The sequence below is a fragment of the Anser cygnoides genome, chromosome 2 (assembly GCF_040182565.1).
Source record: "Anser cygnoides isolate HZ-2024a breed goose chromosome 2, Taihu_goose_T2T_genome, whole genome shotgun sequence".
Taxonomy (NCBI): domain Eukaryota; kingdom Metazoa; phylum Chordata; class Aves; order Anseriformes; family Anatidae; genus Anser; species Anser cygnoides.
In genome coordinates, this window is record NC_089874.1 from 127902919 (window position 1) to 127930542 (window position 27624).

The following is a 27624-nucleotide window of genomic DNA, read 5'->3' on the forward strand; positions in this document are numbered from 1 at the left end:
GCAACCTGCAAGTTAAAGCAGACTATAAATCTGTTATTCTTTTGTTGTTGAAAAGCACAGATTCTTTAAACCTTTAAGTTTAATAAATTGAAATGTTTTGCTAAAGCCGCCTGCAGTGTTTTTGTGATGAGTTGACTTTGAACTATACTTACTTGGCTGACCTGCTTGATATTTTGGTTGTCTCTGTAAGCTCCTACAAGCTATCTCTGGCTTGACTGTAGAGAACAAACCGATAAATCATTTCTGGAAAACATAGGCCATCAAGATCAATGACACTTATTCTGTCCTCCCTCTTCGTTGTTCTCTTTTGCATTGACCAGTAGTGGTTGCAAGCTCAAGACCATCCATATAAAATTAAATCACTGCACAGGAATGCAAATGAAGTAGTATTTCATTTTCAGAAGCAGTGTTAAGAATGTTTAATACTTCTGGTTATAAAGTGGGCATTGCTATCGGCTAAAGCTAGATATTGCTTTAGAATTGAGTAAGTCCATGATAATAGAGTGTTACACCTGCGTTACTACGTTTTCCTGGAGATGAACTACTAAATTAGATGAACTATTAAAATAAATTAAAAAAAAAGACTATTCCCGGAACTTTCAGAAGAATATTTGGCCAAAGTGTGGACTGGGAATAGATGGGCATTTAGTCATCACCAATAAATTCCTTTAACTTTGTTTATGTCATGTTACCATTTGTGTTCAACTGTAATTAAGTCCTAGGTATTTTGAGGCTTTTTCTGATTCAAAAAACCAAACAAACAAAAAAATGGAAGCATTTGAATTTAAGACATTGTTAATAATAGCTATTCTCCTGTAAAAGTGCTTGAATGTTTTTTCCATAACTACTTTTACAGTGTTTTTGTTTAATATTTGAGCATATAAAAATTGCCATATTATTACAGAAAATGGGATCTGATAATAACAAGGGCCATTATAATAATCAAAATGTCCTTTTAGCATCTTTTTGCTATATTCTTATTGGAACACTCAGTTTGTTTCTTTTAGTGTTTTGGAACATCAAAATAATTGCGTGACCCAGGCTCATTTAAAGTGTTTCCAAATTTCAGTAGTACTTCATTATAGTGCTTAAATCCAAATCTGGTAATAGTAATAGGCCTATTGATTGATGCAACATTGAAGAACGTAGACTTTGTTTAGATGCCTGGTAAAATTCATCAGTTTCTTACAGAGAGCTCTGCAAGTTTTAGACAATCCATAATTCTTTTCTCAGTTGAATTCAGAATTATTTATTGATGTATATCAGTAATATTGATTTATATATATATATATATATATTTGTGGGAAAAAGAAACGCTATATGTGCTTCCTACCAGATGGTTGATTTTTGCATTTAAGCCAGTATTTGAGCGTTATTTTTATATTTTATACAATATTTTTTTATTTTATATTTTTTTTATTTTATATTTTATACAAAAGCTGTTCAAATAGTGATATTCAAGTTGAAAGGGAAGCTGTGTGAGTTTTATGGAATGTGTTTTAAGAGTATGAGATTACTGTGATTTATACAAAATGAACCACAAGTTTCTGCAAGCAATTATAAACCTTTCAAGTATGGTGTTTTGTGTTTTTTTTTGTTTGTTTGTTGTTGGTTGCTTTTTTTTTTTTTAAGCATAGCCTTTTAACATAGGAAATGAGATTTGCAAAAGAAAAACAAACAAGACATTTATCTAAATAAGAAATGAAGAGGACAGAACCCAGTTATATGCCACTACAGTTCAGGGACAGGTACAGCCCCTGCCTTTAGCAGAGCCTGCATCAGCCCTACAGCTGTGTAGGTGAATGTTTGGAAATGTGCAGTTGGCATTGGACCATCTCCTCCGTTAAATGTGTGCCTGGCTGTAATCCACTGTATCCAACATCTATTGTATATCGTCAACACAGTTAGATATTTTCCTGTGCAGGGTACAGGAAACACACTGTTCTTTCACTTCAGTTAATCAATTCTCTTTTGCTGAAGAGAGTGGTTGTTTTCTGGGGCCATGTTCTCTGGGCACGATTGTAGGGCATCCAGCCTGAGAGGAGGAAGTGTCTGAGGCATGTCCTCCAGTGCCTCTTTCTATGCAGAAGCTGTGTGGGGATCTGGTCTTCTCATGCATGGTGCTTCAGAGGAAGAGACTTTGTAATAGGAGGAGTCTGCAAGGCACGGGAGTATGGTAAGAGGCTTGTCTCTTCTGATAGTGATCAGATCTCTCTCTGATTTGTAACACCACCTGTGTAAATGCAATTGTGTGCTGGTTAGAGTTATTTTCTGGCACTGTGATTCCAGTAGCAAAACCTGGGTGGGGAAAAAAACAAAACAAAACAAAATAACAGCAGCAAAAAAAAAACAGTCAACAGTTTTATTACTGGTTACAAGGTGATGTAACTATGTTTTTGCATAGGGAATTGTTTGGGTGTAGAAATAACTTGATTAACACACTGTCCTGATAAAAGAGCTCAAAATGAATCTTTGACATTACATCCTCCAGGATTAGAATAAAGTACAGTATTTTTTAAATAAAGCTAAACGTTCTGTGGATAACAGGATTATTCTTAATATAACTACTGAGTTATGTCTGCCAGTTTCTGTGTTTCTATGCCTTTAAGGAATTCAGTGGTATTTTTTTGCTGGGTATATTTCAAGATGTGCAAAAGGAAGGTAATAGGCTATCCTTCCTATATGTAGTTTAATCCATATCAGCTGAAAAACTCCATTATCTTTATATTGTATTTTCATCTGCTGGCTGCAACAAGGGAAAGGTACTGTACAGTGCTAGAAATAGTCCAGACACATTGCAAATGAGAACTCCTGGTAGATGAGGTAAGCAAATAAATGCATAGAGGGGATCTGAGAAGAATGGTTGGAGCATGTTTTTTCAGAAGGTAAGCTGGGTACTTCTTTGCAAGCATAGATTTTATTTACCATTGTAGATTCTACTGAGCAGACAGTTAGACAGCTCGCTGTTTGTCTTCAGTAGGCTCCATATTCTCCAGGATTTAATCCTCAGACATGCCAGGTATATTTTTATTCAAACCTTGACGCTAAAGGGTCCTGCTTCTCAGGGGAGACACAGGCAGTAGTGTGAGGATTGTTCCATGAGCTTGGGCCGTTCGCACAGACAGAGGCAATGCCTGTACCTTCTCCGGGCTCAGACAGAACAATGAATCTGGTAGTTCTAGCAGCAAACAGCTTGGGAGCCCCAGAAGGTGGCTGGAGACGTGTGGCCCATAGTAGCTCTGTGATAACCTTTCCTTCTCCTGGTTGTGCACTTCTCACATCTGATTCTTCATTGTTCATGTTGTACTTGAAACCGTAATACTTCTAGCCTGCAATGCTTAGGTCAAAATTGACACCTATGTCTTTTTTTCCTGTGTGTGCCTGATATTCAGTTTGTTTTTTAGTTTGACTATTATGGGTTATTCGTTCTCAGAGGTTTCTCTGCTTTGAGCAGCAGAAGTGTCTATTTTAATTTAACTTGAAATGAAGAGATTATCTGTGAAGGCAAAGCATGTTGGAAATCTGTCTGAATTTTGAAAACAATATTAAGAAAAATAAATTAAAAAAAATCACTCAGGCAGCTTCTCTGTCTTCTTCCTCACAAATGGGGGAAGTTATACAAGTAATTTTGACTTAACTGATGGATGTTAAAAATGCACATGGAAGTAATCACAGGCAGATTTTACTTCCAAGTGGACTAGAATCACTGATGTGTCTTTCCAGTTGGGCCTGAAGTCAAATATAGGTACACCAATATCATAACAGTTGCCAGTATCATGTGCTAGCATGTAATAGATGTTAGTACATGAAATGATAGAAGACACCCTAGAGTATAGTTTGTTTGTTTGTTTAAAAAAAAAAGGTAAATATTGATTATTTTTTTTTTTTTGTTATCATAGTTATTTAGGTACTTATTGTTGTATTATAAATTCATGTATTTATTATCAAACTTTATTATTATATCTGTGTGCTGATGGCTTCTGTATGGCAAAAGATTACTGTATTCTTGCATTTAAAGAAAACAAATCTTTTCATTCTGATTTCATTGTGGGTTTTGCAATTTTTTTCACCAGAAAGTACAAATGTGTATTTAATTAAACAAAAACTTCAACTACACCAAACTGAATACATTTTAAATTACTACTAATGTAAAAGTGTGTTGCTTAGAAATTATAGTAGCAAAGAAGGAGATTTTTATATTTGCGATGAGCACAGAGTATGAGCTGTGTAGAACCAAACCGAACAAGGTTGTGTGTTCCCAAAGGCATTTGAGAGCTATCGGGTATCCGCTTGCAAATAGTCTTCAGTGGCTTTGCTGATTACTCTGGTAAGATATTGTGTATCTTGTGTTACCTGAAGAAGGCAAATCAGAGTAGCCTTTCCTGTAGCAGGGAAAAAGGATACAAGTAGCTTTAAATCATTCAAGTAAATGTTTATATGTGAAATATCCTTTTGTATTTTAACATGCTGTATTAAAACTATTCTGATCATTACTCCTTAGTTTTATTTAAGGAGTTCTAGCCACACTTGCAGTATATAAATTCTACAGATATAAAAGAACCCTTTGTATTTTGCTGTGGTGAAAATGAATATCCCGATTTTTCTATGGCAACAAATTCTGACCTTTCTAGTTCAGAAACCTCTGTTGTATTGTTGCATAATAAACATTTAGTTCTATTTTAAAATCTGATTACAAAATTGGTATGAAGTCTTATTAGACCAAGTCAGCTTCTCACAGGTAAATAATAGGAAATTAAGATGCATATCTGCATAGATATTAATCTTTTCAAAATGCATGAATAAAACTTGTGATTAGACTATTACCAACAATTATTTAGCTGCTTTACTAGAGAAAAATCTGTAAATGACATAATTTAAATTCTGAGCATCTGTTAACTTCATTACTTGAGTAAATATAGGGTTAACTTTGACAGCTAAACTCAGGATAATTAAATCTGTGTTAGAACTTCCCTATTTAGTCCTCTGGTAAGTACTGTCCTCAATTTTGTATGACTGGAATTGCTGGCTATTATTTGAACTTCTCTATGAATAGTTTAATTTTTTTTTTTTTTGGTCAAGATTAAAAAAAATCATTTTTTGTAATCATTTTAATACATAGAACTAATACAGAATATTTAATAACTTTGGCTACATAACTGGAAAGTAAAATTTATTTAAACATCATCTCATGTTTATCTTTCTATACAGCTTGAGTAAATGTGATGTTGTTGTAAAACAATGTTTCTTGTATCCTTTTTCCATGGGAGAAATAATATTGATTTGCCTTTTACAGATAAAGCAAGATATACTGTCTCTTGTTCCAAAAGCTATCAGAACAGTGTCTGCTAGTGGACACCTGATAGCTGTGAATATTTATTTTTCTGCCATCATGGGCTCATCTGTCTGCTGCTTCATGATGTCCATTATCCGATGGTTTATATACTGTGTGTTACTTGTATGGGCTGGTGAAAGTGTGGAAGACATTCAAGTGGCAGTTTGCAGAGGCAAACTTCATATTCTGGAATGATCAGGCCAAGGCTTCACTGAAAATATGGCTTTCATGTCTGAATGAGATTTTGTGTGTGTGACACTAACTTTGGCTTTACTGCATGTCTAAGGGATTAATGTTGGGCACACAGTAGGCATGGTCAGAGAACACCAACTCTATAAGACCTCTGAGGAGGTACGAATCTCCACAACTGTTTACATCTAAGGATTCTATTATATGGACAGAAGATCCCATAGTGGTCTTACAAAACCAATATTCTAAATTCTTTTTGAGTCATTACTGTTTAAGTGTGAGACTTTAAACATGTTAAGTGTGTTTCATATGTCTTTAAAAATGATGAACTTTTATACTTGAAAGGTCTCTAACTTTGAGAAGCTCAAGCTAATCTATATGAATCCAATCCTATTCAGAAACCTGAAATCCAATGTCACTATCACCTCTCTCTTCCTGCAGCTGGGGCTGCTTGCCACAATTTTGTATGCAGTCAAGATACAAATTTTGTTCATAATAATCTAAAGCTCTTAGGTACTTTTATCCTGTAACTTCATGCAGTCTAACACTGTCTATTCCCAGCTGTTATTTTATTATACTTCAGAGCATTCTGCCCCAGGTATCCTGTTTGTGTATGAAAGCACCATCCAAAGCCTTAACTAGGAAAGCAAAGAACCTGTTTACCCAGGGTTTGTGTTTTTATGTTGATTTTTTTATTTTTGTTATTACTATTTTTTTATTTAATTTTAGAGCACTCCATCTTTTCTAGAAGATCAGAAACTGTCTTTCTTAAAAAACAAAAAAAAAAAAGCACAGATCAAAGCTTACTTCTTAAATTTAAGATATGGTTAGAAGAAATAACAACAGAATCCTTCTGTTGTTCACTTGCTCAGAGACTGTGATATCCTGTGCTCAGTGTCCTGTTCAGCCTGCAGGGATTAGACATACCTCCCACCTCCTTGCAGAGCAATGTCAGCAGGCTGTAGTATGGTTATTTAGGCAGCTACCTTAAAAAAGCAACCTTGCATTCTGGTCACTTCCCCATGATTGGCTTTGTTTGATTCTGAAGTGTTTGGATAAAAAAAAAAGTGCGTTCCTAAAGTGTATCAGATTACAGAGGTTCACTTACAGTTTCTGTACCTGGGGTACTGTCAGGTCAAACAGATGGTGTCAATATAATGGAGACTGTCAAGATGCGATTTTAGTTTGGGGTAACTAAATTTCCCTGAACTCTCAAGTTAAGATACTGAAATCTTTTATTGGCCCATGGTGTCCCCAGTGCAGTCATGCATAAGCCTGCAAGCCTTAAAATTATTGTTTGAAATCTGGTAATAAAAACTTTAAATGATTGAACTGAAAATTAAAAAGATTCACTCGCTCTCTTTTGTAATAAGCCATGCTCAAAAAAAATCTATTAGATTAAAATCATCCATTTGATTGTGCTTATACTTCAGAATTAAATTTATTGTAAGGACCCTGATTAAATAAAGTAGGTATGTCAGTGGGTAGAAACATTATTTCTAATTCTAAATTTATGGCCAGTGTATGATTCTGGTATCTTAGTTTAATGAGTAATTTCAGAACAGTTCATGTAGTAAAGCCACTACCTAAATACTGCTATGCAAGTGATTTGATTTCAAGTTCAGTCCAAACCATGAGTTGGGTCACAGCCTCAAAATGGTCCAAAAGGTCTGAAATTGTATGCTGAAATTTGTACTTTGGTATTTTAATAATACTAGGATTTCTTTTTTTTAGTCTTGCAAAATCACAGAACCCCAGAATGGCTGAAGTTGGAAGAGGCTTCTGGAGGCCATCTGGTCCAACCCCTCTGCTCATGCAGGACCACCCAAAACAGGTTGCCCAGGACCATGTCTGGGTGGCTTTTGAAGATCTCCAAGGAGGGAGACTCCACAATGTCTCTGGGCAACCTGGGGCAGTGTTTGGTCACTTGCACAGTAAGGAAGTGCTTCTCGATGTTTAGATGGAACCTCTTGCTTTCCAGATTGTACCCATTGCCTCTTGTGCTGTCACTGGGCACCACTGGAAAGAGTCTGACTCTGTCTTTACATTTCCCCTTCATGTATTTATAGACATTGGTGAGATCATCTCTGAGCCTCTTTTTCTTCAGGCTGAACAGACACAGCTTCCTTAGCCTCTCACAGGGGATGTGCTCCAGTTTCTTGATCATTTTGATAGCCCTCTGCTGGCCCCTTTCCAGTAGCTCTACGTCTCTTGTATTTGGGGCCCAGAACTGGACACACCACTTCAGATGCTGTCTCACCAATGCTGAGTAGAGGGGAAGGATCACCTTTTGTGACCTGCTGGCAATACTTTGCCTGATGCAGCCAAGCATACTGTTAGCTTTCTTAACAGCAAGGGCGCGTTACTGACTCATGTTCCTCTTGGTGTCTACTGGGGCTTTTTCTACAGAGCTGCTTTCCAGCTGGGCGGCCCCCAGCATGTGCTGGTGCCTGGAGTTGTTCCTTCCAAGCTGCAGGACTCTGCGCTTCTCCTTGTTGAACTTCCATGAGGTTCTTGTCAGCCCACCTCTGCAGCCTGTTGAGGTCCCTCTGGATGGCTATGCAGCCCCCTCGTGAGTTAGCTGCTCCCCCCAGTTTTTTAGTCATCTGCAAATTTACTGAGGGTGCACTCTATGCCATTGTCCAGATCATTAATGAAGGTGTTAAACAAGACTGGACCCAGGATTGGCCCCTGGGGTACTCCACTTGTTACTGGCGTCTAAGTAGGCTTTGCACCACTGAAAACTTGCCCTCTGGGCCCAGCTGTTCAGCCAGTTTTCAGTCTACCTCACTGTCTTCTCATCCAGTCCATACTTCAACAGCTTCTCTATGAGGATCTTATGGGGTTCAGTGCCAAAGACCTTAATGAAGTCCAGGAAGACAATATCTACTACTCCCCTCCTCATCCATCAGGCTGATGATTTCATTATAGAATATTATCAGGTTGGTCAAGCATGACTTCCCCTTGGTGCATCCATGCTGACTGCTTCTGATGGTTTTCTTCTCCTTCATGTGCCTGGAAATGTTTTCCAGGATTAGCTACTCCATCACCTTCCAAGGGATTGAGGTGAGGCTGACTGGTCTGTAGTTACCTGGATCCTTCTCCTTGCCCTTCTTGAAGATAGGAATGACATTTGCTTTCCTCCTGTCTTCAGGCACCTCTGCCAGGTTTTTTTTTTGTTTGTTTGTTTGTTTGTTTTTTTCATCTCCTTCATTCATGTGTGACATCAGGCTTAGAAATCATCCTTATGCCTGCTGGTAAATTATTTGGATAAACAAACATTTGATGGCTGCTTGTGTGTCTGCTATGCTAAGACAAATGGGTAGGCAAAGCTGGATGGCCAAGTTGAGTGCAGGATCTGGGATTCTGTTATGTGCGCCCAGAGCTCACCCCATAATTTTGAGTGTGCTTTCCTTCTCTTTTTCTGGATGGGTGACTGCAAAACAGTTTCCAGTGGGAAATTCCTCTAGTGGTATGTGCTATTAATGTACTTGCAGTAATTTCCTCAGGAAACTGTTGTTTGGAAAAGAGTGGAAGAGCTCTGCTCACTATTGCTGGTGTTCAGCTTTGGGTGCTATAGTTTTTCATACGGTTAGTAGCTTTAAAAAACGCAAATTTTTTAAAAAAAAAGGTAGGAAAATGATTTTAAGCAAAATTTCTAATGTTAACAGATGACACGTAAATGTCATAAATGTCCTGGTATCACTTTTTCTTCACTCCAGTACTGCTATCTACAGAGGACATTGTCTGAGTAAAGTATCAGGCCTTTCTAATGTGACTAGTCATCACGGTTTTTTTTTGTTTTTTTTTTTTACACAGCTAGCAAAATTTTGACAAGCTTTTAAAGTGATGAAATATGAAGTGGAAAAAATTTAGCTTATTCATTTTGAATGTCAATATTTCATGTATATGAAGAACCATTTTGTTATGTGCAAATGTTTTTAACTTGTTTACATGGAAAATTCATGGACTATGCACATTTGTAACTCGAAGATACATCACAGCCTGTAATATCAAATTTGTGTTTTTTGTGTTTTAAGTAATTTTACAGCAAATAAGTCTTCTACAAACAGAAGGAATTATGCTTTTATGTTTTAGGTGGAATTTGGATTTTGTATTATGAATACGTTAATGAATATATGAATTACTATTTACCTCAGTTGTCCGGTCATTACAGTTCTAATGAATACATTCACTTGAATAAATGCAAAACACTGGAATATCTATTTCACTTTTTTTCCACATATACCCATAATGATGATAATAAAAGAGTATATTCAGTATTTCCAGCTCTGCATGTTTTGCCCCGGTATGTATGTATTTTTTTCTGCATTAGAACAAGAAATCCTATTCCTCTAACAAATTTGTTATTGTGTTTAAGCCCTGTATTTGTTATCTATTTCAGATTGCTTTGAGATATTTCACTGATCGTTTTCTGAGTTAGCCTGACACTTTCTTTCTTAGGAAAATTACACACTGTGAAATTAAGCAATGCTGAAACTCTTGGTGTTAGAAAATAGTCTTTACATAGGCTATGAATTTATTTTGGATGTGGCTGAGCTTTTCAGAAGTTGACTTTTCTCTTCCTTTTTCTTCTGTTGTTAACAGCATTTTCACTGTTGACCTAAATGAGAATTTCACTGGACCTCTAAAACAATGACTCGATCACAAGTATATTCAGTTTGTGTTGCCACTAGGCACTTAGTGATTTTCTACAAAACCGTAATCTTATTATTTAGTTGTATACGCTGTATGTGTACAATAGACAAAAGTGTAGAAAGTAGTAGACAGCCATGTGAAACGGGGGAGACTGGAGCACAGCAACAGTCTATCAAGCTTGTAGCTCTTAGAAGTTCTGTCCAAATGGATTGGACATTACCTTCTGTGAGGCTGTGCTGCCTTTGAGGGAACAAAACCCAGCACCCAACTTACAGGTAATAATGGAGTAAAGAAAGTAGGGGTACCTGGGTTGTTGCTTCTGCCCTATAGGTAGGCTTGTTCTTTGCTGGTTGTAACACAGCTTCTGGCTATGGATGGAATGGGTGTGTTCCTTGCAAGGAATTTTAGGTAGTACTTTCACCAACTTTTAGATAAAACATCAGGTTGCCCAACTTTGGATTTAGGTGCTTCTTCTGCTAGAAAATTTAAGAGTAACTATGTTGAAAACTGGGACTTTAAGTAGTGTGAAATTGGGACTCCTAATTCCTAGACCAAGTTTATTACTATCATATTTCTGATATTGTGCATAGGTATTATGAGACACTTACTGGATAAAATACAAAATCTCGTCCTACATAGTAATTTTCTTTAAGCACTGATGTATTGACCAGTTTAGTTCCCCTAAACTGTGAAAATAAGAACCAGAAAACAAAACAAAACAAACCACAACCCACAATATGAGAACTGATAAATGGCAACATGTATGTCTGATAAGTTTTTCTTCTTTTAATTTATCAGCAGCATATCTAATGTGTGATCTAGTTTTGAAACATATACTTACATTTTTAAACTTTACTGAGATAAGTGATACAGCTTAAAAAAAAAAAAACACATCAAAAACATAAAAGCACGTGACAGGGGTTGTTGGTTGCTGCATACATTATGAAAATATGTATTGTCCAAGTTATCCAGAAATAGCTGTTAGCAATCTGCAAAATGTTTGTATAGATAAATTCTAAAAAAGACATAAAGGTTTTTTTGGATAGGCTTCTGGAAGGAAAGAAATGCTTAAATTTTTTTCAGTCACACAACAGTGACCTGATTATCAAGGCATTTTAAGCAGACACATGGCTTTATAATTATTTACTTCTGATGCATCAAAACTACCTAAGCTTAAGTCCTTTTCTGAGTCATTTATTTATTGATTTTCTCCAATACAACCTTTTCCTTCTAATCTCCAACTATAAGCCCTTAATAATCATTACCGTATACTGGGTCTGGCTGGGATGGAGTCGATTTTCTTCACAGCAGTCCATATGGTGCTGTGTTTTAGATTTGTGACTAAAACTGTATCAGTAACACCCCACAAATGTTTTAGCTGTTGCTGAACAGTGCTTGCACAGTGTCGAGTACTTCTCTGTTTCTTGCTCTGCCCCCTCAGTGAGCAAGCTGGGATGGGCAAGAGACTGGGAAATGACACTGCCAGAACAGCTGACCTGAGCTGACCAAGCAGGTATTCTACACTGTATTGTAATGTTAAACAGTAAAAAACGGGATTATTTTGTTTCAAACTAGTCATTGCTTGGGCATTGCCTGGGCATCAGTCTGCTTGTGGGAGGTGGTGAGTGATTGCCTTTGCAGGTGCTCACCCAGGGAGGGGATGAGCCCAGCCATTTTCATAATATCTCAGTGGGATCAAAATACCTATTTGGGTTGTTTAGTCTGGAGAAGAGGAGTCTCAGGAGAGACCTTATTGCTCTCTACAACTACCCAAAAGGAAGTTGTGGGGAGCTGGGGGTCAACCTCACAGATAACCAGTCATAGGACTAGAGGGAATGGCCTCAAGTTGCGCCAGGAGAGGTTCAGGTTGGAAATTAGGAGAAATTTCTTCTCGGAAAGAGCAGTCAGGCATTGGAATGGGTTGCCCAGGGAGGTGGTGGAGTCCCCGTCCCTGGGGGTGTTTAAGGAAAGGTTGGACGTGGTACTTAGGGACATGGTGTAGTGGGTGATATTGTTGGTAGGGGGACAGTTGGACCATCTGATCTTGGAGGTCTTTACCAACCTTAATAATTCTATGATTCACTTATTATGTATTTATGTTTTTCTTTCTTAATTTACTAAGTTTTCTCCATCTTTACCCACAATTTTTTTCTGCTTTTGCTCTTCCTGTTCTCTGCCCCATTCTGCAGGGGGCAGGAGTGAGTGACCAGCTGATGGGTGCTTAGCAGCCATGAAAATACCGACCTTTAATTTCCAGTATAACCCTCCCTCAAAAAAAAAAAAGTCTATTCCAGGTATGTAGAAACTGTCAGTGAAACTTGAACTGGAAATAAGATGCGATTTTTTTTAACAGTTACAGTAATGAATCACTGAACACTGAGGAATGAATGGCTTCACCTTAGACCTTGAAAATGAGAAAAGATTACTTCAGCTGATCAGAAGAAGATCAGCTATAACTTGTTGAGCTAGGCTTTAGGAAAGACAGGAATGCACAGTCAGTGTTGTTTTAGGGCTGTAATTTAAGGAAATCAGTTTAGGTTGTAATACTCTTTCTTAGCCCTTGTCCTTTTGATTTACATCCTACAAACCTTTCAGAAGACCAGTAGTTTTCATTTTCTCTTGGTTGAACTGTGAAGTGCTTTGTCTTCAGGATAGAATTACACTTGAGAGAAACCTTACAGTGTTTCTACTTCAATATGAACTACCTTTGCTTGATAAATCCTTGCTGAGTCCAGATAATGATATAGGAAGAATGGTTCCACAACTGTGAGATTGTTATGCAGAGATAGAGGACTGCTGAAAGAACTGGTAGCTATCACAGAAAATTGTTGTGATTTGAAAAGCAAGGGAGGAAAAGCGATACTGCTGACCTGCTTGGCATATGTAAGAGATAGCATGTCTTTACCTTTTGTTCTACTGCCATGAAGTAGTTAATGTTTTAGAGTAAGTTAGTACTGGTGACCTCCCTTTTGACAGCATTCTTGTCTGAAACGATTGAAAGGAAGAAAGGAAAACTTTCATCAATAAAACCAAAGAGCAAAGGTGTTTGAAGCTATGTTGTGAATTCAAAGTGATATAATGAATTAGGGACAAAGATATTTGAAATATCGAGAATAAGATGTGAGGAAGAAGCCCTCAAAGGGAAAAATACAACAAGAGATTCAGGTAGATATTAGAAAAGAATAATTCAATTGGAAGGGACCTTCAAAGCTAATGTAGTCCAACTGCCTGACCTCTTCAGGGTTAAGCAAAAGTTAAATCATTTTATTGAGGGCATTGTCCAAATGTCTCTTGAACACTGACAGGCATGAGGCATCAACCACCTCTCTAGGAAGCCTGTTCCAGTGTCTGACCATCCTTGTGGTAAAGAAATTTTTCATAAAGTCGAGTCTGAACCTCTCCCAGTACAGCTTTGTGCTGTTCCTGTGTGTTCTGTCATCAGTTACCAAGGAGAATACACCGGCACCTCCCTCTCCGCTTCCTCTCAGGAAGGTGCAGAGAGCAGTGAGGTCACCTCTCAGCCTCCTTTTCTCTAGACCAGACAACCTAAGTATCCTCAGCTTCTCCTCACAGGACATGCCTTCCAGCCCTTTTACCAGCTTTGTTTCTCTCCTCTGGATTCTTTCAAGTACCTGCATGAAATATGCAAGGTGAGACTGAAGCAACGCTAAATATAACAGGAGAATCACTGCTCTTGACAAGCTGGCTGTGCTGTGTTTAATGCACCCCAAAATGGAGTTTGCCCTTCTGGCTTCCAGGGCATGTTGCTGGCTTGTGTTGAGCCTGCTGTTGACCAGCACCCCCAGGTCCCTTTCTGCTGAGCTGCTCTCCAGCTGCTCATCTCCCAGTCTTTAACTGTGTCCAGCATTGCTCCATCACAGGTGCAGAACCTGGAATTTTCCCTTGCTGAACTTCGTGCTGTTGCTGATTGCCCAGTACTCCAATATATTTACATCCCTTTGCAAGGCCTTTCATCCTCCCAGGGAGTCAACAGCACCTCCCAGTTTAGTATCATCAGCAAACTTGCTGAAGATGCACTCCAGTCCAGCATCCAGATCATTGATAAAAATGTTGAAAGGGACTGACCCTAGAGTTGAGCCCTGGGGAACACCATTGGTGACTGTCCACCAGTGTCTGCATTTACTACATTTTGAGCTCTAACATTGAGCCAGTTCATCACTCAGTGCAGTGTAAACCTGTTAATCTCACAGTTGGACAATTTGTCCAGCAGGATGCCGTGAAGGACAGTATCAAAGGCCTTGCTGAAATCCACAAGGATTATGTCCACTGCGTTCCCTTTATCCACCAAGTGGGTGACCTTATGACAGAAGAAGATCAAATTATGAAGGCAGGATGAGCCCACGTTGGCTATGTCTGCTAATAGCTTTGCTCTTTAAGTGCCTTTCAGTAGCACCCAGGACAATCTTCTTCATAACTTTTCCAGGGACTGAGGTTAGACTAATAGGTCTGTAAGTTCCTGGGTCTTCTCTCATGCCCTTCTTGTAGGTGGGTATAATGTTGGCTAGCTTCCAGTCAGCTGGGACCTTCCCAGACTCCAGTGATTTTTGGTAAACTGTTGAGAGGGGTCTATCTATGACATCCACTAATTCCTTCAGCGGTCTGGAGTGAATACCCTTTGACCCCATGGACTTGTTGAACGTTGAGCTATACAGCTGTTCCCTTACAATTCCAGTGACCACAGGTGGAAAGTCACTGCTCCCCTGGTTATGATCCTCGGACTCTGAAGTCCAGGAAGCCCAAAAACTGTCATTACTAATAAGTACTGAGGCAAAAAAAAAAAAAAAAAGGCATTAAATGCCTATGCCTTACTTCCTTCTTGTTTGGTGACCATCTGCTCCAAGTATTAGCCCAGGTTTTCGTGTTAACCTGCCATTGCTGTTGATCTACTTGAAGAAGTTTTTTGTTGTTGTTGTCTGACACCACAGCAGCCAGTGTCAACTCAAATTGGGCTTTGAATTTTCTTGTTTTCTCCCTGCATATGCAAACTGCAGCTCTGTACGCTCCCTGTCAAGTGAGACTTTGCTTCCAGAGCTCATATATTTTCTTCTGCCCTAGCTCTAGGCAGAGTTCCCTGTTAAGCTTGGCCAGTCTTTTGCCTTGCTTTCTTGACATGCAGCACAGTGGGATTTCCTCCTCCTGAGCTTTTAAAAGGTGGATTTTGAAAAGTGGCTAGCTCTCATGGATCCATAAATCCTTTAGAGCTGGTCCGCAGGGGACACGGCTAACTAGCTCACTGAGAAGCTTTAAGTTTGCTCACATAAAGTGCAGGGTGGCAACCCTGCTGACCTTTTGTCTCCTTACACCAAAAATTTTGAACTCAACTAATTCATGATCACTGTGGTCAAGGCAGCCACCTACCGTTACCTCTCCCACAAGCCATTCCCTGTTCTCAAACAACAGATCCAGGAAGGCTCGTTCCTAGATGCCTCACTCAGTGCTTGTAACGGGAAGTTGCCTTAAGAATTTTCCAGCCTTACTTGCTGCGTCAGTATGGTATTCCCAGTTTATGTCTGGGAAGTTGAAGTCTTCCATAAGAACGAGGGTGACTAATCCTGATATTTCCCTTACTTGCCTATGGAATAGCTCATCTATGACATTGTCCTGGTTGGGCGGTTGATAGTAGACACTCAATACAACGTCTGCTTTGCAATCCATCCCCTTAATCCTCACCCAGAGGCTCTTTACTGCATCACCCTAATGGCAATGGTTGTACAGTCTAATCGCTCCCTTATGTACAGCACAACAGCTCTACCTCACCTGCCCTCCACTCCAGTTGTGGGTCTTGTCTCACCAAGTCTCACTAATACCAATGATGTCGTAGCTCTGGGAAAGGATCAAAGCTTCCAGTTCATCCCATTTGTTCCTCATACTGTGTGCATTGGTATGCGAACATTTCCGATGCTCTCCTGAACCCACAGTGCTCCTGGGAGTGGCATAGTTGCCCTTATCCTTTCCACCCTCAGGCAATGCTGCATCATCACTTGGCATATCCTCGGTGTTCCAAATGTTCCCTTCCAAATTTGCTCTTAGTTTAAAGCCATCTCAATCAGTCTCACCAGGTTACGGACCAAGAAATATTCCCCCAATGGATACAGGTGGGTCCTGTCAGGCCCCAGCAAATCTTTTGTCTCAAAGATTCTTCCAGGATGATAAAACCCAAAGTTCTGGTGGAGGCACCTGTCTTGAAGCCAGGCATTGATGACCTGGACTCACCTGTTTCTTTCCTGGTCTCTCGCCATTACTGGGGGTATTGAGGAAAACACTATCTGTGCTCCTGAGTCCTTTAGTTGTCTCCCCAGGGCCCCAAAATTTCTTTTCATAGGTGTTAGGCTTACTGTAGCTATGTCATTGGCACTCATTTGAAAGAGGAGTGGATTATATTCTGAAGGCTGTATTATGCTCAGAAGCTTCCTGATCTGAGCCCCAGGGAGACAGCAAACTTCTCTGTGACGAGGATCTGGCCTGCAGATGTAAGCCTCTGTTCCCTTGAGGAAGGAGTTACCACCTCTGACTACAACCCGCTGCTGTTTGTTCATGGCACTGGTCTTGATGCTACACTTGCTATGAGGCCTCTTGATCTGACCTTGGAGGGTGAACTTGCACAGATACTTCTTCTTCCCTCTTTTCACATCCCTCACCTGCCACACCCAGACCCTCATGCCTCCTTGGTAGTGGAAGCTGAGCAGGCAGACGGGGCTCCTCCTCCAGCTCCATGCGGTAGCTTACTTCCACTCCTCAGTGTCCCTCGAGTTGCTGCCTTTATTCTGATGCTGATCAGATGCCAAGCCTGTTTCAGTGGTGGCTGTGCCAGGTTGGCATGTGCTTACCTGAGAAGTCTGCATTGACCTTTTCAGACTCCCAGATGCTCCTCAGTCTCCCCAGCTCTTCCTGATGTGTGGCCACCAGGCAGAGCAGTTCATCTACCTGGGCACACCTCACACATGTGCTTGCTCTTGCCCTCCATCCCAGGGAGCAACACCAGACAGACCCCACAGCCTGAGAGCTGGGTGCTCGTGTGGACTGCCTGCAGCTCCGTCTGCATGGCTAGACTGGTCCTACTTGGTGCCAGAGCAACAGAAGTGGAGGGCATGGCTTTCTGTCTAGTGCTCACCATGTCTGCAGCTCTATCAGGGCTGCAGCCCCACACCTTCTGGAAAGCTGAGCACCCTTCCATGAGAACTGCGCCAACTGCCCTCCCCCTGGTCATGGCCCTGGGTGCTGGCCCTCCCTGGGAGCAGGTGTCATGCGACCTCCTGCCCTTTGAACTGGCCATGTGTTTAGATGGCTCTGCTGAACTCTTGCCTGGACCTTTCATGACACCGGTCACCTGCTGGCCGGTGCCTACACACCCACAGCACCCACAGCGCCGGGTCTCAGAAACGCCATCAGCCTCCCCCTGGGAACTGACAGAATTGTAGGGGTTGGAAGGGACCTCTGGACATCATCAAGTCCAACACCCCTGCTAAAAGCAGATTCCTTCTAGTAGGTTGAGCAGGAAAGTATCCAGGCGGGTTTTGAATATCTCCGGAGGAGACTACACAACTCTCTGGACAGCCTGTTCCAGTGCTCTGTCATCCCCACTGTAAAGAAATTCTTATGCATGTTTGTGTGGACCTTCCCGTGTTCCAGTTTTTGGTCATTGCCCCTTGTCTGATTGCTGTACACCACTGAAAAGAGGCTGGCCCGGTCCATTCTCCAGCACTTTAGATATTTATAAGCGTTGATCAGATCACCTCTCAGTCTTCTTCAGGCTGAACAGACCAGGGTCTCTCAACCTTCCCTCGTACTAGAGGTGGTCCAGGCCCTTAATCATCTTTGTGGCCTTCCTTGGATTCTCTCTAGAAGATTCCTATCTTTTTGAACTGGGAGTTCTGAACTGGACATAGTACTCCAGATGTGGCCTCACGAGGGCAGAGTAGAACAGGAATGCACCCCAGGATGCCATTTGGCCTTCTTGGCCACAAGGGCACGCTGCTGGCTCATGGCCAACCTGTTGTCCACCAGGACCCTTAGGTCCTCTGCGGAGCTCCTCTCTTCTCAACATTTGGTGACCGCTGCTGCTGTTACTACACATGCTATAACCTGCGTGGTAGAGTTTGATAAACTATTATGAGATTACTCACTGGAACTTCAAAATTGTCCACCAGACCTCATACATGTAAAAGGTTTTTGTTTCTGGATGATTAAGTAAGATCAGTGATGCATATTTTATCAACTGCTATGTGCATGAGTTGGACAGGGCTAGTTCATCCAACTGAGGGAATTGATTATGTGGTTTTCAGAGTTTGTAGTGAATGGAATATGTTGTGTCCATTCTGTTCTCCAGAGACTCCGTAAATGTGTGGTTAGTAACATAGCCCCAGGAACTGATCTTCTGTTATGGAACTGGTAAAGATAGTTAATAGATGAACATTTAAGGAGGACTTTTACTTATTCAGTGATGTGTTGTTTTTTTTTTTTTTTTTTTTTGGAATCTGTCATTGTACAAACCAAAAGTTTAACAACTTTGTATGTTGGGACCTGATTTGAACTATGAAAAAATCATCTTGAGACTTAGAATAATAGTATTCTAAGTCTGAAAATGTTATCATAGTATGGGTTTCCTTAACAGTACCACCTCTGGGGGAATTTTGTTTGCATCAGTACTCTGAGGACTGTGATATCAGCTTTGCACTTTCTCTTTAGTTGTATTTCCAAACTAATTTCTGTGTGGAGTGTGTGCCATGATATGTAATGCCAATTCTGAATTCATCTGCACAGCTAGGGCTGAAATGGGTGGTGTTGAGGCTTTGAGTAAAGAAAGAGGTGTTTTTGTTGGTTGGAATTTTGTAGTCAATTCTAGGTAAATGTCTGAATATTTTTTGCAAACAGGCTGAATAGTACTACTAATCCTGGAGGGCTTTCCTCTCGACTGTTCTTCTGTCTCTGTTAGTTTGAAACAAGTATGGTGCAGGGACACGAACCATATTTATGCAGGGATTTGCTTTGTGTTGAATAATTTATTTCATAGAGAGGTGATAATTTCATGAGTGCTTAAAATATGTTGAAGTCCATTTTGAATATATTCCATAAGTTTTTGTTTGTTTGGTTGGTTGGTTTTGTTTTTAATTCTGAATTGCTCAAGAAGGTTTAAGGTCTGGCTATTTTCTGAAAGAAGGAAGCTGGTATTTTTCCTTCATTTCCATAGAACATAATCTTTTGTGGTAGAAGCAGTGATGTTTACCTTTCCATTCTCATTTAAGAATTGAAAAATTTAATTTTACCCCTTGGTTGTTTTTTAAAAATTTATTGGGTTATTACTGTACAATCAGCAAGGGGTTCTAGAGAACAAATGTGTCAATCACTAGAACTGTCTATTAAAATTACCTTCCTTACACAGATTTTCGCTTAGTTTTATATCTTCTTTGTTCACTTACAGCCTGCCGTGAAGTGATTACCAAGGCTAAGTTTATATGTCTGCATGTCTTCTAGGTGTCTAAGCTCCATTGTGGTCAATGGGTAAATAGTCAGTACAGTCAGTAGAGCCTGGAGAGCAATTCTTCTTATCCTAATCAGATATACGCTGGCTAGTCAACTGAGCAGCATTCTAGGTTCCCTTGACTTCATTGATTAACATCTGTGTGAAGGCTACTGTATTTAATTGTTTTAATTTTGAACTGAATCTCACCCCAAACTTGAAGATCAAGCTAAGTCACCTAGTCTCTTTATTTGATCAGGAGAGGGGCAGACATCTTTCAAGGGCAATTCACTCTGAGTACTTTAAACATCCAGTTTAAACCATGAAGTAAGAACACAGTACAGCCAAAATCTGTGCATGCTGTACTGTAGGCTGTAAATGTCTATATAGTTAAAAGCAAAACCTGTGATTGTTGTGTAGTTACTGTTATCAATTACAGCGTAAGATAGAATGTCTCTTAATTAACTTAATAACTTGGTAGGTACATTTAGACATAGCTAATTAGAGCCTTCTTGTAATTGGGCCTATGATTAATAGACTGTGAAGACTGTTTCGTTTGTATTAAATGCATGGACAGTCACAGGGAAATTAAAATTTGAGCCTGCAGTGAATAACTAATAGAGGACCTCAGGACAGCACACTAGTGAACAATTATTCTCTTTATAAAGAATTAATATATTAAGTCACTACTTTGGACCCTCACTCCCCCCCCCCCCCCCCCCACCCCCCCAAGATCTTTTGCAGCCTTTTTTAATATGTGCATGAATCTCTGTCTTGGAAATGTCCATAACTTTTTAAAACAGTCTAGCATATATAGTTTAGTAAAATTAGTGAATGCAAAAGTGTATGAATGTAACATTACAGAAGAAAGTATACATAACTCATTTTACTTTTGTACAGTACAAGTTAACCTTCTTGGAAAAATTGACTGCCAGTGTTTCTTCTATCACCTTTCTGCCCATTGTTTACGTTCTGGTCAGGGCAGAACCTGATTTGGGGCAGTACAGTGGGGAAGCAGCAGAAATTAATGTCTTCACCCTGGTGCTGTAGTGTGTAGTAATCTTGCAGTTCCCTTTCACTTCTTTTTTTTTTTTTCTTTTTTTTTCTTCTTTTTTATTCTTCAGCATCTCATGAGTACACGGGGGTTTAATATCTACTGACCTTTGAACAGTCTTCTTCACCTGTTATGCAGCTGGAAGGGAGATAGATGCTGAGGAGAGTCCCACTGATAGAGACGAGAAGAGGACATAGATTGAAATGAAGATGTAGCAGTGGAAAGAAGATAGGAGGAAAGAGATCATGTGTGATGGACAGTTCATCTGGCATCAGGGAGACCCAATCTGCCATTACTTTGTATTCATTGTCATAAGATACACTGTATATAGAAAAACATGTTGTAAAGGTAGACAAAAGTTTGTTGTTTTTTTTTTTTTGTTTTTGTTTTGTTTTGTTTTTTAATTAGGTGAAATTGGGAAAAAGTAAAAAATGTAGAAATTTGGGCTAGAAAGGCAAAAAATGTAGTTAATATTTTTAGACGTAAAAACATCTTGCGTTGCTTTTTTTATGCATAGTTGAAACTTATCTGTTGAATTTTTCATAAGAAATGGATCCCGGCTTTAATTATCTTGTGCCATTTTTATTCTGCTGTTAATGCAGAGGCGGCTTCATTGAGAATGTTGGTCTGTTTTCTTTTTTCGTGTGTGTGTGAGAACTTATCTACTTAGCACATTGTGAGTCATATCAGACTGCTGCTAACCAGAAAGGAATTTTATTTTTGTAACTTGTTGTACACTTTAGGTTTTCTATTTAATAACTTCACTTTTGTCATCTTTTTTGAACTATTTTAAACTTGTAAGAGTATATTTAGAGTACCATGGAGTACATTTATCCGGCTGTCTATTAAGATGTCATCTAAGCAACAGATGAGAGCATCAAATGAACTTCAGATAATTTGAATGGAAGTTAAAGACAGTTTCTCTTTTAATAGGGAATGGTGGTAAAATGAGAATTCCCCTAATGAAGGCATTCCTAAACTATAATATACACTTGATTGGAGGTGAAATGAGGTTTTAAAATGTGAGCTGAGTGCTAAGTACATTTATTGCCTGTGTGAAATTTTTCCTCCCTGCCGTGTCTTAGCCAAGCAACCAAACACAGACAAATAACATATTTCCTTGTAATTGCCTGCTTGCTAGGGATGACAAGAGTATTATCTTTCCAGTTGTCAGAAGCTTGGAGAGCATAGGTTGAGGCCTGAGTGAATGGAGCTAGGTCCTTTGATTCCACATAAATAAGTGGTGTTTTTTTTTTATTTATTTTTTTTGAACTGTATACCATTTTCATTTTATGAAGATTCTTTATAAAGAAGGAACATAATTTCTTTTTTTTCTCCATCACCATAGTAAGACCATTTCTTACTATGACAAGTAAGTCAATAATAATAACAATCAAGTAATATGGGTTGTATATTGACATGTAAGCATCTCCATGTTATCTGTTTTAGAGCTACATTAATTTTGTAGTGTATTATTAACATTGCCACCCATGCATCTCTTAAAAAATTAATAGTATCAATGCATGTCTCTCAGTTCTTATCATCTTGTTTTTATTAATCTAAGACAGAAAAATTATATTTTCAGACTGTGATTCAAAGAAATGATTTAAATTACAAGTCAGCTGTTACAGAATGACACTTTTCCTTTTGTAATAGAATCCTCTGCAGTGGAATTCCTGCTGCTGTGGTGACCCATTACAAGCACAAGATTATATCTTTCCACTTGTCGCTAATTTTGCATTTTGGCAGAGAAAAAAAAAAAAAGGTTTGCTGTTAGAGCGTTGCTAAGCAACCAAAAGATGAATTACTCCAACTTCTGGATTTTTCTTGTATGATATATATATCAGACGGTTTCTCCTACCTTGGTGAGAGAGAGTCTACATGAAGTTACACCTTTTTAGGTTCCCTGTAGATAGTTGTCAAAAATCAAATCATAGATGATCCTCATTTAGTGTTTTTAAGATGAGATATTTTCTCCTTTTTGTTTTCTGAAATCTGATTTCTCTTTCTGAAATGGAAAGCTTGCTTCTGTTTCATTTTTCACTTATACCTAACTCTTTATACCACTACTTGAATAAAAAGAATAGAAAGTCTTGGTGTATAACTTAGTGCATCTTACAAGTACTGCATGCTGTTACTCTTCTTTTAGTGTTTTTTAGAATAGAATAAAATAATTCAGTTGGAAGGGACCTGCAACAATCATCAAGTCCACCTGCCTGATCACTTCAGGGCTAACCAAAAGTTAAAGCATATTATTGAGGTATTATCCAAATACCTCTCGAACACTGACAAACATTTTTGTTATGCTCACTCTTAACTGACTTCTTCCAACACAACTAAGTGATGGTAATACCAAGTAATTACTAATATTTGAAAGATTGTTCATTAAGTGACAGTGCATGGAAATGATGAAGAGAGAAACTTAAGTCTATGGAAGTTCTGGTAAGATTTGTGCTTGCAGATAAGTTAGAGAATCATAAGCTCCCTTTAAGAGACCCTCAAAGATCATCTGTCCATGGGCAGGGACATCTCTTACTGGATCAGGTTGCTCATAGTCCCATCCAACCTCACTTTGAACTCTTCAAATGATGGGGCATCCATAACTTCTCTGGACAAGCTGTTCCAGTATAGTAATGCTCTTAATAACTTGATTGTTTTGCTCTTAATAACTTGAGTGTTGTTTTTTTTTTTTTGTCCTGATTTTGTTGTACATTGCTGTAAGTGTATTTCAGGGTCATCTCCCACATTAGTCATTGATTTCCACTCAGAACACATGCTGAGCACAGAGCGGCATCTTCCTTCTAAATTCCTAATCTGTGTTTCATGTGTAGGGAGCCAGGAAGAATTTGAGCAACAAATGGAGACTGTTTCTCTTTATGCAACCCTGTGAGGCCAGCAGTAAGGAAGTATCAGTAGTAAGGAAGTATCAGCACATAGGGTGGCAATGGTTTCCTGCCTATGTTGGTTTTGTATCCATGTGTGCACCAATGTAATAAAGTATTTGATTGTGCCTATACAGTAAAGTTTTTGGAGGAGTTCCTTTAAAAGATAGCTGTCTCAGTTTGATCAGACCTTGAAGTTCACAGGTATGAATGTATATTCACTATTTCACGTCTGGGTGAAATAAAAAATGGATCAACCCTCCTGATATACCAACTTCCGTGCAGAAGAAACTTGGCTATGTGGGTCAGAGAAGAGCTACTTACTGCGCTGAAAAGGTTCTTGTTCTGAATGGTTGATTGAACAGGTTGTTCTGGGTAAATTCTGGCAAGTAGCAGTGGTCAAGTTATTTCGAGTAAATTTTTGTCTAAATTATACCAGGTAAATGTATGTACAAGCTAATATAGTTTCAGATGTGATCACTTCATTGGGCAAAGCTAGCATTAGTTTGGGGAGATGAATGTTTTCTTAAAACCTGCAAACAGGCTTTTCCTTTATTAATGGTCCTCTGCTTTGGTAAGTATAAGGTTAGGTGCAATATTCCATTAATTTTTCATTTTGTCTAAATTTTCTAAAGGAGTTGATGACAAAGCTGATAACAGAGACACCTGACCAGCCAATCCCATTTCTAATTGATCATCTTCAGTCCAAACAAGGGAACCGCAGTCAGCTTCAGAGAACGTTGTCTGGCTCTGCTGCCCTTTGGGCAGAGAGTGAAACATCAGGTATGTTCTGTATGCTGGAAAGGGATAGTCTCCACTATAGTTTTCCCACACTTTTCCTGGATTATTTCTTGGATGTACATGTTCATACAGAGCAGGTGTTACTCTGGTTTTGGGCATGTACAATAAATCCTGTTTGTCCAGTAGATATTAAATTAATTTGATGTGCTGAGCTGATAGCCAGCAGTATACTTATAGTGAATATGGGTGTGAAAGTTAGCTGCTATTGAGCTTTGCTCTTTTTTTTTCTTTTTTTTTTATTTTTTATTACCCACATTTTCGACAAGCTATCATTGCAGCACTTAAGATGCTATCACTATGTTGTGAACTCCACTGTGAATAATTTATGATTGCAGATCTTCAGAAGCATTAAAAAAAAAAAAGTGAAATAATATTCACTATGATTCTAAAGTAGAAATTTTAACTTCGATATTCTGGTACAAGCTCTTCTTAGAAGTTTGGGTTTGTATCTAAAAATTGACCAATGATCTGTTTCAGACTGTAATAGATCTCCAACAGTTGTTTATATTCAATTGCTTGACAAATTAACTTTTTATTTATATATAATTTAAAGTTTTAAGCATAGGCAGTCAAATGTTACAGAACAAACAGAGGTTAAAGACTGCTTCCTAACAAAAAATGTGTTTTTAAGTGAAAAACATCAATGAATTTCTCAATTTTGGTGTTTAGGAAAATGAAGAAATATATGAAAGTTATCGTGCAAAAAGAGCTGACTTCAATTTGCATTGATAAGACTAGAATTTTCTGGATTAATTGTTTATGAAGTATTTGAAAAATGACCCTAAAAATATTGTAATTGCTCGATATTATTCTTTTAACAGAAAATAAAGGAACAAGGAGAGATTTCAGAAGTTATGATAAACCCTGGCAGGTAAATGCAAAGAAGCCTAAAAAGTCAAAGAGTGACCTTGCCGTGTCCAACATCTCTCCACCGTCACCAGAGTCCAAGTCATGTAAGCTTCACTACATTATTAATTTATGCATATTTCTAAACCCATAGTCTGTTTTTCTTTTTTTCTGTTGAATTAGGCTTAAAATGTGAAGTGAACTGTGAGCAGTTGAAATGACTAGATACACACATTAGAAGAGTTCGAGCCTTGCTTTAATTTCATTTGCATTATGAATTTTTAATAATACCCTATGTTGTCATCCATAGATAGAATAGAACTCTAGATAGATAGATACAGAAGACAGAAAAATATCTGGGTGTCATGCAGAAGTTTGTGTTCAGATACCAGTTTTGATCTGTTGTGTTAGTTTGCACTGCCATTTTGTATGTGTAAAATATTTTCTGTTGATACTGATCCTAATAACAGCTTTTTTCAGTGGGTCAGGCAATGCAAAACCATGAATTACAAACAGATACCATTCAAAATATGGGGACAGTGTCAGCAGAACAGGTATACTGCCCTGAGAGTTGCTAAATGTATGCTGAAAGAAAAGGCAGTTGAGGAATAGAATGACTGAAGGGAATATTGTCAATTATCTGTAAAATAAAAGCAGTAAAAGTAGAGGCAACAAGCCTTAATGAAATACAGTGGTTTCTGTATACTGGCTATTAAAGAAATTTAGTTTTTAAGCTTGAGTATTTTTACACAAAATAAAAAATATATATTGTACATGTATGCACGCATATGTATACAGTGTTTGTATACAAACATGTAAGTATACAATATTTTTGATCTAAAATAAATTTCAAAGTTATATTTTTTTGTTGTTCTAGCTTTTTGAAGTTTTTATTTATAATAGCCACATCTTTTAAATAACTTTGAGTGTAATAAGGTGGACCAGGTGAGAACAGTACATTGCAAAAGAAAGCTTTCTGTTTTTCCTATAAAAAACAAGATGGGGAAGTCCAGACTTCAGTGGAATCAATGGAAAATCTCAGCAGGTCAAAATCAGGTGTAAACAGGAATATTCATAGAAGTGGACAGTCACTCATAATCTACGGTGTATTCTGGGTAACAGCGATTTACAGAAACGGTGGCCAAGAGTGGTGCGAGTTACTCCTGTGATTGTACTTTATGTTCTTCTCTTCCCTCCCAGTGCTTGTGCTTCAGACTCAGTGGTGTGAGTCAAGTAACTTCCAAGCCATTTCCCAAAGTCCAGTTGGAAGCCTATCACTAGTGGCATGCTTAGGGGACCAGTACTGAGACCAATACTATTTAATAGTCTTTATTAATACCCTGGACAATGAGATAGCCTGTTCTCTTAGAACGCTTGCAGATGAGACCAAATCGTGGGAATCAGTTGGTATTCTGGGTGGCAGGGCTACTATTCAGAAAAGACTTCAGCAGGTTGAGAAGTAGACTGAGAGGAGCATCATGATGTTTAATACAGGCAAATGCAAAATCCTGCATCTTGGATGGAAAAGCCTTGTGCAATAGTATAAACTGAGGTCTGAATGGCTAAAAATAGCTTTGCAGAAAAGGACCTGGGGTGCTGGTAAACAAGAACTTAAATACTAAACATCTGTGGCTGTGTACTCTTGCAGCACTGAAGGTAAGCTGCATATTGGGCTGCATTAGCAAATGTAGCCGGCAGTGTTTGATGATTTTGAGATGCCATCTGGAGTACGTCACACTAGGCACTGGAGCAAGTCCAGCAGAGGTGCACCATGATGATGAGGGATCTAGAGCACATGAAGTACAAGGAAAAGCTGAAGGAAGTTGGTTTGTCCGTTCTGAAGAATGCTAAGGAGAAATGTCATTGTCATCTCCAACTATTACATTGGAGGGTGTACAGAAGACATACCAAATTCTTCTTGAAGGTGTGCAGTGAAAGAGGCAACAAAAATGACATGGTCTGATTTTTGGGTTGTCCTGTGCAGAGTGAGGAGCTGGTTCTATGATCTTTGTGGGTCCCTTCTAACTCAGGATATTCTATGATTTTAGAAATCCTTTCCAGCCTAACTATCCTCTGATTCCATGCTTTCCTGTTTATACCCTTTCCCTTTTTTAATCCATAGCACTGTTGTAAACCTTGTGTACTTGTGTTATTGTCACAAAATGTTCACCCTTGCAAATATCTCTATTCAACTTTTTGAAAATACATTAAGCATATAATCAATTTTCTTGTGTATTTAAACTATATATTTTTAAATTGCGATCACAGCAATGTGCCTTTTTGTCATGTCTTGCTTCTCTTATTTTCTGTCAACAACCAAATTAATACTGACCTTTTTTGCTGGGTTTACACCATAATCAGTGGCCCTTTCAGCCACTCAGAT

At 38.8% G+C, this 27624-nt stretch overlaps 1 protein-coding gene across 7 annotated transcripts in view; it reads left to right on the top strand.

Annotated features, from left to right (window-relative positions):
* C2H8orf34 (chromosome 2 C8orf34 homolog) overlaps positions 1 to 27624 on the top strand; it is a 220264-nt gene that overhangs the window by 14324 nt on the left and 178316 nt on the right. For 6 of the 7 annotated variants that reach the window (XM_048076998.2, XM_048077002.2, XM_048076996.2 and 3 more), the window contains exons 2-3: positions 24230 to 24377; positions 25217 to 25348. In XM_048076998.2, coding sequence (XP_047932955.2) covers positions 24230 to 24377; positions 25217 to 25348 — 280 coding nt within the window. Of the gene's footprint in view, positions 1 to 24229; positions 24378 to 25216; positions 25349 to 27624 lie in introns of those variants that run through there. The other variant, XM_013172492.3, reaches the window with a different exon arrangement.